The following is a 15,261-nucleotide window of genomic DNA, read 5'->3' on the forward strand; positions in this document are numbered from 1 at the left end:
AGAAAAAAACTGGAAAATTAAAGCATCTTTAACCAATGAGAATTGATAGATGAGAGAAAGCACCAATGAAAACCGCCCGAGGGTGTGAATAAGGCGAGCTTTGCCGAACCGCAGAATGATGAGAAAGTAGTTTGAGTGTCACAACAGACGGCCAATGAGATATTACAATGCTGTAACGAAACCCAATCTGTTTAGACAAGGCGTGGCTCTTCCGTGCGGAATGACGTAATGCCTTTTCTGTCAGAGATTACAGAAAAGGAAAAAGGGGCGTGTCAACGGAAAAGGCGACTGAAATGTCCACCAATCGTGTCCAACTAGCTACCAGTAAGCAAACAAATGGGAAGAGCGCTTTGCCGATGACAGGTTGAATGACGACAGAAACTGGGATATTTTGTTCCGGGTAAAGGATAGCAGCGTTGCCATGTGGTTGTAACGTTTTGATTTCGTTAGCAAGTAGCTAGGTAGATAACATTAGTGTTGATGGATTAAGATGAGTTCACAAAAAGGTAACACTTCCCGCTCGCGAGGCCAGAAGTACCAAAACACAACTGCTTTCAAAAACAATAAGTATGGCACCAGTGTACAAGTAAAGGTGGGTGGCTTGCTTGCTAGGTAACTAGCTAGCTGCTGAAATTCTAATTCTTGCAGACCCGGCTAGTTGGCATGGTTAATATTTGTTGTCTCGCTGTTACACTTTGTTTGACTACCTGGTACGGTAGTATTTATTTTCCTCAAAATTTTAATACATTTAGCTTGCCTCGATTTACTTTGTCATCAGAAGTCGCTCTTGCTAGCTAATTCTACACGCAACAGAGCAGTAACGAGTTGATTGTGAATGACCTCAGGTTTACTGTATGTGACATGATTTGTTGCGTTTTGGGGCCATGTCATTGAGGTCAGCGGTGAGCAGTATTTAGCTGTCTAGCCAGTCGAAAGAAAACGGCTGACTTTATTCAAGCGTTGGAGGATTCACAGCATCCATCTGTCGATGTCTTCACCTTTTAGCAAGCGGGCTTTCTTTGAGTGCCGAAATCAAGGAGTTGTTAACTCATATATTTTATACACCAAAGAATGTGTTAAAAACTGAGACTGAGATGAGATTTGCCTGCCTATATATGACTGTAGCTGCTGATAACGTTTGCGATGAGATGCCTATAGACAGAGCATCGAAAGGTGTGCTGCGTTATGCAAGGTCGTGCTTGATGACGTTTTGCTCAGCAAAGTTCTTCGCAAAGTTCACACGTCTATTTTGTGTGGATCGATTGTTGTGATTTTATGTACGGCACCATGTTATCGGAAACACACAAAACGTGACTGCCAACCGTGTTCAGTCCATTAAACGTGTTTTAGGGCATCGCCATGCTGTGTAGAACTCTAAGCAGATGCACTAAAATCATATGAATGGCTCTTTGCGCTCACTGTGCGCATCCACAGGGTTTACGGATCAGTGGCATTGTCTAACTGGTGCAGCATAGTGCCATAAAAGACGACTAAAGACATGTGCCTTAGCTGCGAGGCTTGTGAATTGCAGGCTGTTGTATTTTAGGAAACCAAGACAAGAGCTGTTGTAATAGTAATGGCTTGCTCCGCTGTCTGTGTACAGCAAATGAGTATTTGAGCTCTTGTCTATCTCAGTATTGCTTTCAGTGAGTGTCCACATTCTTGAGGGCTCTTTGGCGGTCGCTTGGCAACCAGTGGCTGTCATTACATGTGACATCACTCACTGGCTGAAAAGTAACTTCTAGAGAGTGGTTCACGTGGCCCCCAGATTCTGAAGTATGGGTTACTCATCATTAATGCCAGAATGAAGGGATTCTCTCCATTACTTATAAATTTGATGAAACGTCTGTTTTTATCTTTCTGCTCTTCTGTACCTTCACCGAAAATGATATGGGATGAAAGTGAAAATGATTCACAAAATGTTCCCGGCTTTCCCAATGGAAATGTTTAGAAGTATGTCCATATTTCCAGGCATTGGTTTGTCAGTGTAAATTTGTGTTTTGTGGTTTTCATTGCAACATGTCCAGAAAGCCAACGCGAAGGTACACGATGGCGTCTGCAAGCATTGCAAAGATGTGCTGGAGTGGAAAGTCAAATACAACAAGTACAAGTCCCTCACACAGCCACGCAAATGGTAAGCTTATCCCTTTTCTTTCCATGCTCTGGTCTCAAATTTAGCTTAAAATACAGGGTAATTTGTTTGAGAAGTCTGGGTTCCACTGACCTGTCTTAAATCTTATTGCACGTGCTTGAACCCCTGGGGATCTTTTATATGGAGATCCTTCCCTGTATGAAAGAGGGTGATTGGAGTTTTTCTGAAAGTGAAGCATCTCTGTGTGTTCATTACTGTGTAGCCCGTGCAGAAAGGGAATGTCACTGCCGACCTACCTCCTAATCCTTGCCAACACAGCATTCTTTAAAAGGCTATCAGTCTCAGAGCTGGCAGGAGACCGTGTGTTTGGTCCAGAGAAGGCAGCAGTTAGTTGGATCAGGTGCTTAATAGGTTGAGCAGCATTGAAACCTGATTGGCCGATACCTTCCAGCAATTTGGTTGGACGCCTTCCATACATCTGCCCAGCAGAGCTCTCTGTGCAAGCAAAACTGGCTCACTCTGCAGTCATCTCGGCCTTTGCTGATATAGGCTCGAGACCTTGCCAGCAGCTGTTCAGAGTAGACACTTTCAGCTCCACTGCAGGGCAAAGTTTCAGTGAACTTAAGTAGAAACTTGTGTCTTCTGGGTTTACTGGTGGTATAGCACAGATTGCACAACCTTTCCTTTCTTAACAGACAAAATGACACTAAAGCAGTGTTTCTCAATCCTACTCCTGGAGGGCCACTGTCCTGCATATCTTCTACCTATCCTTGCTGCTTGATTAAATCAGGTGTGCTCAGCTAATCAAAAGTGCCACTTATGAGTTCAGTCGGGTAGGCAGAGCAAGGATAGATAGAAGATATGCAGGACATTGGGCCGCCAGGAGTAGGATTGAGAAACACTGCACTAGAGGATGGAAGCGCTGAGGCACACCAGCATGTAGCAGCCACCAGGCTCTGGCAGAGGGACTCTCTCAAAGCTCTTCACAGCCACTGGTGACTGGCCTCATCCAGCTGCAGCTTGTACCGCACACCTTCACAGTCTTGGCCTGAGTGCTCACCACATGTCAATTAAAGAGGGGTGAAAAAGCCAGTTAAAGACCCAGGGGTATTTAGATGACCAGCCAAATTGTTGGCCTGGATGCTAGGCGCTACAATTAAAACAGCCATTCTTTGGAACTCTATATGTAAATGATTAACGTTTTAGGAAAGTAATTTTCGAGTCAAACCTGTGTGCCAAGATTCAGCACCTTGCTGAGAAGTGGGTTGCCAAGTAAGGCATTTCAGATAGATACAGGTAGCTGCTGTACCTTTAAGCAGCATCTTTAAACTGTGAAACACGTCCAGGCGGCCAAGCTCTCAGTGCTGCCAGCCGAGCGGATTATTGGATCTGTGGGGCTTTTTGGTGAGAACAAGAAGCCCCCGACCCTGTGACCTTGAGAGTACTGGCCTTAATTGTGCTGTGATGTTACTAAGAGAAAGTGTTTCCTTGGAGAACGGGTAGATTCCCCCCAACCCACACACACACACACACACACACACACACACACACACACACACACACACACACACACACACACACACGGGCACGGGCTCTTCTTCGGGCTAAGTTGCACAGCGTTGTTTTGTCCTCACTTCCTGCCTTTTCAGAAAGTGCTGAGCACTCCACAGTGTTACCCGCTGTCTGAAGGAACCCATACTGCAGAGCAGCTTAAGTCTTTAAGGGAAGTGGGCTTTTTGTCTGGTTGAAAGACTGCTCCAGAATGCACACTCATTAGTGGCAGTTTAAGTCCCGTTTCCCTGGCCTGGGTTCCATGAGCACCTTGAGTTCCCAAGGCCCGCGGGCCTGTTTTTTTTCTGTTGACATGTCCCATGAGGTCCCTCACACAGTGACATTATGTCACCAGCTTTCAGATGGTCTCTTTCACATTTAGAGCCTTACAGAAACTTGGCTGTGAATTATGATGCACTGTTTCTCTCTCCCTTTCGTTCCCTCTCCCTCCCCCTTTCTCTCTTCCTCTCCCTCTCCCACTCTCTCCATCTCTCTCTCTCTTTCTCTTTTTGTTGTGAAAGTTGTGCATGCAGAATGTGATATCAATTAAGGAGGTCTTTGGTGTGATGGACTAGTTTAAATGTGGCTTTGAAGATTTCTGTTTTTGCATTTGAGGTTTTCACTCTTCTCTGTGCTCAGATTCCTGTGTTTGTTTCTGTTCTGTGTGCCTGATTCTAATTTATTTATGCCCTTTATGATGGCTGTTAAACAGCTTCTTCTAAAGTGTCTGTAGCCTGAAAGAAAAGGAACAAAGTGTCATTCAATGAGAAACCCAGGCAAAGTGTTTGGTTGCCACTTAATTCATCATTCTTAAATTTTTTTGGGGTCCTGACTTTAGCCCTCACTGCCAGCTAAAAGTGAGACCTGGTCCTCATAGAGGAACCAGCGGGTTCGATCCGCTGCTATTTCGTGGGAGTTCAGGGGATTTGCAGAGCTAATGGAAGCTGAGGTAATTGTGCTCGCCTGTGTTGTACAGCGTGAAGTGCCTGCAGAAGAGTGTGAAGGACGCGTACCACATCATGTGCAAGCCCTGCGCCCTCCGCCTGGAGCTGTGCGCCAAGTGTGGGAAGAAGGAGGACATCGTCGTCTCGTGAGTGCTTCTCCAGAGCACACCCCAGCACCGTATCCTAGCGACAGACACCCCACCCAGAGTTCCGCAGATGGACGGCCGGGTTGCAGGGAGGGACCCTGAGTCTGACGTGGAACAAATTCCATAACAGAGAGAATTTCCTGTGACACTGCTATTATTCAGAAAACAAGCAATCTGATTATACTGAAACAGGAAATTAGACAACCATTTAAGAGAACAATAACAAAGAATAATGTTATTTGGTTGGCTAATCGGATGTCTGAGCAACAAGCGGTACTGTTTAAGATGATAAAGGGGAGTGGCAGTTAGCACGGGTTGAAGGTTTGAGTCCCAGGATGACACTAAATTGGCAAGCTGTGAGTCAGGAGCCCTGCTGCCTACCACTATGCAACAGTGATGCCCACAGTCCAAATCATCCAAATCATCTCACTCCCTTGTAGAACTGTCATTTGACATTTGTCACTTCTCATGTGATGAAAAGCCTTAAATAGTTAAGTTACACATAAGCATGCATGGATGCATGTGTGCATATACATGCATACACACGCATAAGTGAGCTGCACTTGTTGTGAATACACACGCATCCTGTGTGCATCTGTAATCACGCCTTTAAGCTTATGATTCTAACAGGGATTTACCTGTGTTACTCAAGGTATCTCCTCTCCTCTGATCATAGAGAATACGCTGATTGGTGTGACATTTCTACTGTATCTTTCCTGTCTTGAAACATGTAAAGATGTCATTTTTCAGACCGATACACATCATTTCCTAGGCTCTGCATTGCTCTGGGAAACTACGTGGCAAACGCAGGTTGCCACCAGTTAATTAAGTTTTATTCGACATAGCACTCTGACAAAAGAGCTTTTCACACAGTCTTGGCAGGCGTAATGTGAAAAGAGGAGCAGCAGAGAATTAATCACCTTGAAAATTAGTGTTCGAAATAAAATGTTTTATAACTATGCAGGCATATGGACACTTTACGGTACATTCTGCCCTGTATGTCTGCCTGAGTGCCTCATAGTTTTGTGGCTGTAAATGCTGAAAGCTTTTTTCCCCCCATTAGAATTCCAAAACAGATGACTGCCATTTGGAGTGTGTGGTGTTCCTTGGCTCTTGTACTTGGAACATAAGGGCAGTCCAGCCCTCTCTGGGGTGCCCTCTGGTGGATACTGTGTATCACGCAGGCAGTAGATCCAGCTGTGGTCATTTAGTCTTGTCTGTTAAGTATGGACTCAAAATGGTGTGGAGTGCCATTGTAGCAGATCATTTCACAGACAATTTTAAGAACCATAATGATGTGAGAATTTGTGACTTTTGGGTCACAATTCAGCAAAACTATTCCAAGATGCTAAAATCTATTTTTTGTTTGATTACCTAATTGACTCCTTTCCTAGTTAAACCTAATTTTGACATCATGATGAACAGCAATCATTTTACATGAGAGTTTATTGCTGTCCACGTGCATTTGTTAATTTATGTCATTATCAAATATCAAATAGAAGGTAATAACTATGACAGATTAATATACATGTCATCAGCATGACAGTCATGTGAAAGTTGTCCAAGACTTGTTTCATTTTATGAAGAGCATGTTTCTCTGGGAGAAATACATGTTTAAGAAGGAACCATCACTGCACTGATAATGGATATTACTGATAATTTCCTGTACAATATTATATTTAAAGATTAAATATCTTTATAAGAAAATGAATGCTTGCATAAGACTCCTGTGCAAAAGGGAGAAAATCAGAAAGTTAATCTTCTCTAAAACCTTGTAATAACGCCTTTGAAACTGATGCTAATACATGCTCTCAACGACATAAAATAGCTTTTATTAGATTATTAAAACAGAATATTGCCAAACTGAGCACACTAATGCAACAGTAACCTAATTAAAAAGCCTTTTATTTCATTTTTGGAGTGTTTGAAGTGAATAATTTGGCGTGGCGCGGTGGGAGAGAGGTGATTGGTTCTCTGTTCAGTCTGCCATACTCTCAGTTCTGGAGTACACCTTTAGTTTAGGATATTTTAATCTTCAAAAATGTCGCTCTCCTGTCCTGTACATAAATAAAGACAAAAAGACCAATTACAGAAGTGTCTGCCGGAAAAGCAAACTGAAATTAAAAGTCAAAAATTCTGTCCCGGAGTGCCTCATGCCTCATTTGAATATTTAAGAGATATATTGCCAAAGCTTGTGATACATTTTTTGCTGACCTAAATAGGTTTGTGTGATGAGCTGATGAGGTCTTACACTGGGTCTTACTTAAGTTCAGGTAAAAAGAGGCTGCAGTCATTAAAGTGGTGTCATTTGAACAGGCATTCTGCCTCTTAACCTCCTCCAAAGCAGCACTTTGAAAGCTGGAGATGTTACAAATTGAATCAGAAATAGAGAAAATTTCCCATTGTGGTGAATGTTTTTTTTGGGTAACTGTGTGCATTCTCTCCAAGGCTTCAGCAGGAGAAAGAGGATGAGAAGGGAGCGGAAGGCGACACACAGGACACCTGTCAGAAGGGGAGAGGGCGGCACAGCAGGGCCCGGGACGAGTTTGATGATGAAGATGATGATGACGACGAATTTGGCTCAGACAGCGATCTGGAGGACTGTGACAGTGACTTGGAGCCAGAGAGTGAACACAGCAAGGACCCCGTGCCCAGTGTGACATCACTGAAGATACAGGACAATAGCAAACAGTGATCATTTTTTATAACTTCCAGTCTTTCCTGAAGAGGGCCAGTTAAAAAAAACTCCTTCAATGAACATTCAGAGTATAATGTGTTTACAGTATGATTGGTGGGTAGCTTCTGTGAACTGCTAGTATCGACATTGATTAGAATCCAAACCGAGCAGTAAAGCAAAGCATTGGGTACATACTAAGGAATACTAGAGATGCAAGATCCCCTTTTGATACGGAACATACCTATCTTTTCATTTACCATGTTTGATGTAGATAAAGACAAGGTAATATACCTGTACTCTGCTGGTACACCATCACACTTTACATTACATTACATGATTTCATTTAGCAGATGCTCTTACCCAGAGCGACTTCCAAATAAGTACATCACTACGCTAAGAGTAGTTATCGCAAAGTATTACAAGTGCAACTGATGTTTTCTATTGAATATCTGAGTAGTCACTCTCTAATCGAATTTGGTCAGTCAATAAACCTGTGTATAAACTAAATATTTCTGCAGTGGTAACTTATCACCAGCAGATGGCGGCTTATGAGATTTATGTAGAATTGCTGTTCGATCCATGGTAGGCTCACTCGTCCTCTGGACATGTGGAGGGTTTTTTCATGTTCTGAGTTGATCACCATAGTGAGTCTGTTTTAAAAGCAGAATCAGTGAAGTAACCTTAATGGAGGCCATCAAAATGAACCTTTTTTTCTCTACAGATTCTACAACTGGGAAATTAATTTCCTTGATGCATACATAACTGGGAGGTTAAGCACAGTGGCCACCAGATTGCTTTGCTACCTGTCTAAAAATGAATTGCATGAGTTGTAAAAAAAATTCACGCTTGTGCGCATATGTGTGTTGTGTGAGCGTGTGTGCATGTGCAAGAGCCCATCCCTACAGTGAATGAGTGCAGGGCTGTAGCATTATAAACAACTGGCAATAAACAACAGCCCCCTGCCCTCCTGTGTTACCTGTTAAAGAGCTGAGCCAGTGTTGCCAGGCATCACTGTGACTTAGGAACAGTGTCTCCTCCTCCTCTCTGGCTCCTGGCATTACCAGGGGGATTGTCAGAGGAAGCAAGAAGGGAGGAATATTGAGCTCCACTATTTCTGAGTCAAGGACAGAAATAGATGCTCACTGGCTGCACAGGGTTTATGTGCCTCCTTGTATTCAGTGGATGAAATCAGCTTTTCACAGCTTCAGTCACAGTCTGTAAAGCAGGCGTGAATCCAGCTTGACCTGACTGCATAAAGCTCCCCCTTCAACTTTACCTTCTTTCTTGGAACTCTCTGAGGTCACGACCCACTAGGAGCTGCAGGTTTTCAGGGTTTGCCAGCCGCCTGTTACAGGAGGTTAAGTAAGAGTGTCTTACATCCATCTTAAGCAACCTCTGGTTGTTTGTGATAGCCATTTTCTGCAATACATGTGTCTTGGTTTTTTTGTATTTTTTTTTATTACTGTTAATAATGTTATTATTGTATAACTTTCTATTAATAGTCCATTATAAGAGATGAATAGGTCATCAGTTTGATGAGGAAAAACAAATATAGCCCCTCCCCCAGGCTAGTGCCTGTCCACTGGGGATAAGGATGAGTAAGGCCAGCCAGAGTTTCTTTCTTGAACCACTCTGAGGCACACTTTGATTTATCAGACAGTTGTGAGTTGCTTGGAGGATGTTAGTGAAGTAGCGCCTGTCTCCCAATGAGTGCCCAGTTCTCTGTGGTGCACTGTGGGACTGATAGTGTGAAAAGTAGCTGTTTGCTACATGGATCAGTATCGGAGGACTGCTTTGGTCAGGTTTCAGCAATCTTGCCTGACTACAGAGCTGGTCAAGGTGACATGATCCTAATCTACAGTGGGTGAATCCAAAAAAGGGTTGCATGAAATGAAAGAGGGGAAACCAGAAAATCATTTCTGGTGGGTCTATATACATCATCTTCCCACCAGCACCACCTCACTGTCAAGCACTCAGAGTCCCATGAAGGGTGCTAAGCAGGGGTGCCGGTAGGAATTTTGGGCACCCTGAAAGGTTAATGCACTGGACCCATATATATATATATATATATGTAACAAAAACATATGATAGAATCTTTGAGGACCCCTGTCTGCTTGGGGCCCTTGGAATTGTCCCAACCTTCCCCCCCCCCCCCCCCCCCCCCCCCCCTTACAGCACCCCTGGTGCTAAGTGTATTATTATTATTATTATATTATTATTGTAGTAGTAGTAGTTGCAGCAGTTGTAGTATAGAAACTCAGCCTTGGCCACAAACTGCTCACAAGAGTGTGCTTGCAGGAACAACCACACACCTATATTTAACCTAGACCTTTAATTAATCAGGTGTGGCTTCACATGCACATCAGACAATTACATTAACGGACAAGCAATTCATGATTAACAGGTTTTTCTGCAATTGATGAAATATGATCTGCTATTGGTTTCAATTGTATAGTTGAAAAACGACCCTTGAACATTTAACATTTTAAAGATCAACTCTAACAATTAACAGGCATTCAGTTTCTAGAGGAGGTAAAAGCTCTCCTTCACATTCTGCACTGTAACAACTGTATGGGTGCTTTTCCCAAGACGTCCCTGTTTTCCCTTATACTCTTTTCCCGGGGGTAGCCTACCTGTTTGTTGCTCCCCAACAAAGCCCTTGCCTCATCAGCGTCACGATCAGCAGCTGCAGTCGATATGCGACATTGTACTTGGGTAAAGGACAGTATGTAGTTTACAATTTACAATTTAGCATTTCGCAGACGCTTTTAAACCAAAGCGACTTACAATTAGTGCATCAATCAGGTTTAGCTGACTTCCAAATAGGCAAAAGATCGCAGTAGGAATGCAAATTGATTATTTACAGTACCATGCTCCTGTATAACCTGCAACAATAAAACAAAAATATGCAAACAAAACCTACAACATAGAGACAGGGTTAGTACAGAAGATCTTTTTAATATAGAAACCTAACAGAAAGGTTACGCAATAGGGGACAGGTGGATTCTGAAAAGGTGGGTTTTCAGGCTCTTCCGGAAGATGGCGAGTGATTCCGCAGTGCTGATTGGGTGAGGAAGGAATGTACAATGGGGTCTCTGTTGTACTTTTAAGCACCGTACGGCACCTGAATGTCTTCGATATATATCGAAATGTCTGACTGGAGAATGTGCAAAAATATAAGTTTAAGATGGGAAGGGCAGGCTTCTATAGGCGAAGGGCGTCTCTTGGCGAGTGAATAATATATGCTGTGAAATGATGCAAACATATGTAATACCAAAATGAACTCCCAACTACTGGTATTCGTGTGTGTGTGTTATTATAATTGCTGTATTTTATTTATTGGCATTTTTGTTTGACGCTGTCCTGACTTATTTGTTGAAAAGAATAATACATTCAAAATACATAAATCAACAGCTTTGACATGGAAACGAGGGAATGAATAATCATATTGGTTTCTATTCAGTCATTTTTATTAAAAAGTGAAAAGCAATGGAAAGCTGATTTGTTAGCGACGTATTTGAATTTGCGAGTGAGTGTAGCATATCAAACCAACCGACGCTTTTTACAGACACCGAGGAATGAACGCAGCGACGGAATTGCAGCGAACTGGCAGCAACTGAACTTTTTTTGCGAGTCCGATCCCCGCAAACATTTTTATTTAAACGGGTATTCTCAACATCACTTTTCGCTACGGTGTCATTTGACAGCTATGGGTTGTGAAGCCAATTATTCAAGTGCCAAAGAATGCGGCTTGCGCTGTTTCATCTAAATAGATTTTTTTTTTTAATCTGAGTTAAAATACCATTAGTGGCAATGCCGGATTATTCATGTGACACGGCGCTGATGACCAGAGCATCATAGGGTTTAAACATCACATCTGTCAAAACAGGTCCAATGTTTGATTGTATTATGAACAAAACTTTCCGTTGTTTGTTGTCGTGTCACCGTGAAAAAGTTCTGTTTGTGACCGCTCAATCAATTGCAAAAGCGCTACTTAAACCATTAAATGTTCCGGCTCAGTGAAGAGTCAATTATGCATACCGATTAGTCATAACCCACATACCGTCTCTGGGATCATACGTACGATAACATGTAAGCACACCCCTTTTCAGATGCAAATTTAGGACACATTAATTTGGACCAGACTAACAAGCATCCCCCTAAAGGAAAAACATATTAGTCTAATATATATGTATGTATTTCACGTAATCATAACTCCTCTGAAATATGTGCGTAGTTGTGGTCGCCTACGTGGTTTACAAAGATGTTTGGGAGGAAAGCACTAAGCTAGTCGTTGGAGGAGTAACCTACTACATAAAATGGTCCCCTTTGTGTAACGTAGGCTAATGGAATGACAGCCAAGACTCTGGAGCTGTGTCACGGTCTGCGGCTGATGCTGAAATAAATCTATATTAGACATGGACATTAAAGGGTGACCGCTGAACGGTTAAGGGGGTGTAATTTAAGGAAGGGACACTCCAGCCGCTCTGTGCTGTTTCTGTCTGCATTACAGCATGTATTTGCCTTATCTAAAGGTGCATACCTTACATTTTGCTTGATTGTATCTGCCATTTTCTATTTACATAGCTAAATGTTCACTTATGCACTTCTGGTTAATTACTTTGTTCAGTGGTACAACACTCCATCGCTCGAGATTTGCACCACTGACGCATGGTGTAGTTCATTTCAAACTTCCCTTCTTCGCTCGTCAGCGTTCATTGACGGTAGCAGGGAGATGCGTTAATCTGAGTGGTGTGATAGGCTTTTCCAGACGCTGGAGTGAGCTCATTCTGCTTCGTCAACAATTTATTAAGGGAAAGCCCATCCTCGTGATTCTGACGAAACCGCATTTTTCAGGGAAACGACATAAAACATACAAACAGAAACGTAAAGGACCTTCCATTGTGAGGACATTGCGTTATGCATGTAAGGCATATGTAAAAATAAACGTCGACACAGAACACATCATTTTAAAATATTGCATACATTGTATTTTTTCCAGGGTCAGCTGTCTCGGTCTAACGCACTCACTCACTCACTCACTCACTCACTCACTCACTCACTCTGATTTATAAGTGAACAGGAATATTTCGTAAGAGGAGGAAATGTGCATTAAACTATTATTGTATTGTATTGTATTGTATTGTAACTGTATTCTTCTTCTTATTATTATTATTGTTATTATTAGCAGTAGCAGTTGCAGTTGTTGTAGGCGAGTGGTGACAACAATGGTATGGTCTTTATGGCATTTGTATTTCCAAAATAAAGATTTCCTTCATCTTACCCTTTTATTCACAGCTCACACATTTGAAACTAGGCCATAGAAAAAAAAACACTTGTGTTAGGTAACTTCATAAAATTGTTGCTTATTTGGGCCTCGTTGGCAAAGCCGATCTGAGAGACACTTGACAGTTCCATAAATTTAATGTAAATTTAAATCTGTCTTCCTCCTACCCACTGTCATCTAAATCTCAAACATGCAGAAATGATGAGCAGCTTCTTATCTAGAACAGATCGTAGTATTAGCACTGTAGTGCGCTCATGTTTGTGTCCCCTTGAGTTGGCAGCGGTTCGGCATTGCTATATAGTTAAACAAAGCTGCAAACTGAAAAGAAAAGTAACTCCCTACTCATATTTCTAGCTTTGTGCGATTCCACTAAGCGCAGGTTCCAGTGGGTGTAGGTTACACTGGGTGTTGGTTCCATTGGGTGTAGATTCCAGGTATCTTTTCGATGTTTTTGAAGGTGCTGGAGAATCACACAGGGTGGGAGGGTGAGTATTTTGCCGCAGATATGATTCATGTCATTTAACCTGAGCAGAGTGGGATCCCGAGGAGCTCAATGGTTAAGGCTCTCTCTTTGAGGGCATGCTGGGCTCAATGACCCAGGTTTTATCCTAAGCATGTCATCAGCCAACAATTACTGGGAGCCCACAGCAGCAGAACAAATTGGTTTTGTTCCAGTGGGAATAGGGGTGGATTTGTTGGCAGGGGTTGCCCCAACTGGCACCTAGTTCCTGGTAATGCATTGGGGACTTTAAGTGTAAAAAAATAATCATGGTCATCATAGGACACACACAACCTGCATTAGTATAGTTGTTGTCATGGTAAGACAAGCATAACTTATTCAACTGCCACATCTGTAAAAATGATGAGAACTACGACTGGAAACCCCAAAGCAAAAGCAATCAAAGGATTCTTAGTTGTGTTGTCCAGCAGACAGTATTATGTGGAGTCTGTGAATGAAGCCAGAAAACATGTTTGCAAAAGGAAAAAAAAAACCTCTGTTTGAGCACTGTAAACAAAACATAGGACATCAGGAGCTTTAACCCCTCAAGCAAAGCTTGGGTTTTCCTGAAAACAGCCAGGAAGGTGGGACATAGCAGATACCAGGTGCTGCGGGAATGTTGCAAGGGCCAGCCAACATCCAGATGGTCACCTGCTTCTCTGTGGTCTATCCACAGCCTCATGTCGCTGTGAGGTTGGAAACTCCTTTAAATCTTCTCCCACCTTGCCATAGCTTTAGGGAGTCTGTATGTTCCTTGTGAGAGATTTGCTGCTATATTTGCACTTTCTGATATATGAAGTGCAAAAGTGAGTGGCAAACCCCTGTCTATGACTTGTAAGCCTATGACACAGATGGAATTGATCCGCGCCTTCCTCTGCAGTTCTATAAAAGCATACAGGAGCACACATGGAGGGACAGCAACTACACTAGCTCAAAGTGTAGACAAGTGAGCACTACGGTGACGAGACAAAGGTTCGGCAGCCAGTCTGTCTGTGACACCTGGCAGTTGAGGCTCTCAGAACGTTCTGCTGATGCTCAGGAGGCCCAGTGGCCTGGATTCAATCAACATTTGCCTTCAACTTTAACCAAAAGCAAGACTTACTTTATTCCCTTCACAATCAGTTGTCAGATTGCAGCGATTACCAAAACTGATGAAGAAAATGGTCCACTTGTAGTGAAAAACAGCAACACTTTCATGAACCTAAGGACAGCTATTCATTGATTCCAGGACTGAATTGCACACATACAGTCAATGGGATCTTGAGGGCTTCCCCCATATGTCATAAATTGTGATAAATTGTGAAATCGAGCGTACGAGAGTGTTCTAGAATTGTGTAGTGGCGCAGAAAACGTCTGTGATGCATGACTTTGTCAGATGAGTAGTGCCGGTTGTTCCTCATACAATGTAGGTTGAAGGCAACAGATCCCCTTATAGATGGTGTGGAGAAATGAGGGATGTGGAAAGAGTTATGATGATGTGCGCACAAACGGAGACAGGATCATCCTAAAGCTCTGACTGCTCACACCTCGTGTCTCACCCTGTGATGTTCCATTAATACTTGCTGCGGTCATTTGTGGAAGAGGTTGTGCCGTGATGTAGCAGAGAGAAGCTGCCAGAAATGTTGTGAGCTTTCTTCTTGTCGATGAAGGGAACGTTTAAATCAGATGACAATCATATGTGGGGGTCACCTCATAATTTTGCACCATGCTGATGATTTGTTTGGTTACAGTATCAACTGCATTTAATGTGCGTTATCTCACATGAACCTCATCTTTGTCCGGAGCATATGAGGCACCGTTTCATGTTTTGGTAGTGGGTGCAAAAATAATAAGAAAAAAAATTAGAAGAAGCAGTATTAGAAGAAGAAGTTCAACTCAACAAAGGAAAAATCGGAGAGGTGCCAACAATGATTCACTGTATTTCAACACAGTGCTAAACTGTAAAAGTAATAGTGGATTCTAGGCAAGAGGCTCAGCAGAGAACTCATTGACAGCAAGTATGTGAGCGTGTGTCTGATTATTGCCCTATGTGCTGTACTGCTATACCATTCTGTGTTTGCATACA

The 15,261-nt window shown here is 42.7% G+C and overlaps 1 protein-coding gene across 1 annotated transcript; it reads left to right on the top strand.

Moving 5' to 3' along the window:
- Window positions 1-396: 396 nt before the first annotated feature.
- c4h9orf85 (chromosome 4 C9orf85 homolog) lies at window positions 397-8,366 on the top strand. The gene is made up of 4 exons (XM_036527509.1): window positions 397-592; window positions 2,028-2,134; window positions 4,620-4,733; window positions 7,182-8,366. The coding sequence occupies exons 1-4, from the start codon at window positions 491-493 to the stop codon at window positions 7,426-7,428; spliced, it is 570 nt and encodes a 189-aa protein (XP_036383402.1). The 5' UTR covers window positions 397-490; the 3' UTR covers window positions 7,429-8,366.
- Window positions 8,367-15,261: the final 6,895 nt, after the last annotated feature.

This window comes from Megalops cyprinoides, chromosome 4 (assembly GCF_013368585.1).
Source record: "Megalops cyprinoides isolate fMegCyp1 chromosome 4, fMegCyp1.pri, whole genome shotgun sequence".
Taxonomy (NCBI): domain Eukaryota; kingdom Metazoa; phylum Chordata; class Actinopteri; order Elopiformes; family Megalopidae; genus Megalops; species Megalops cyprinoides.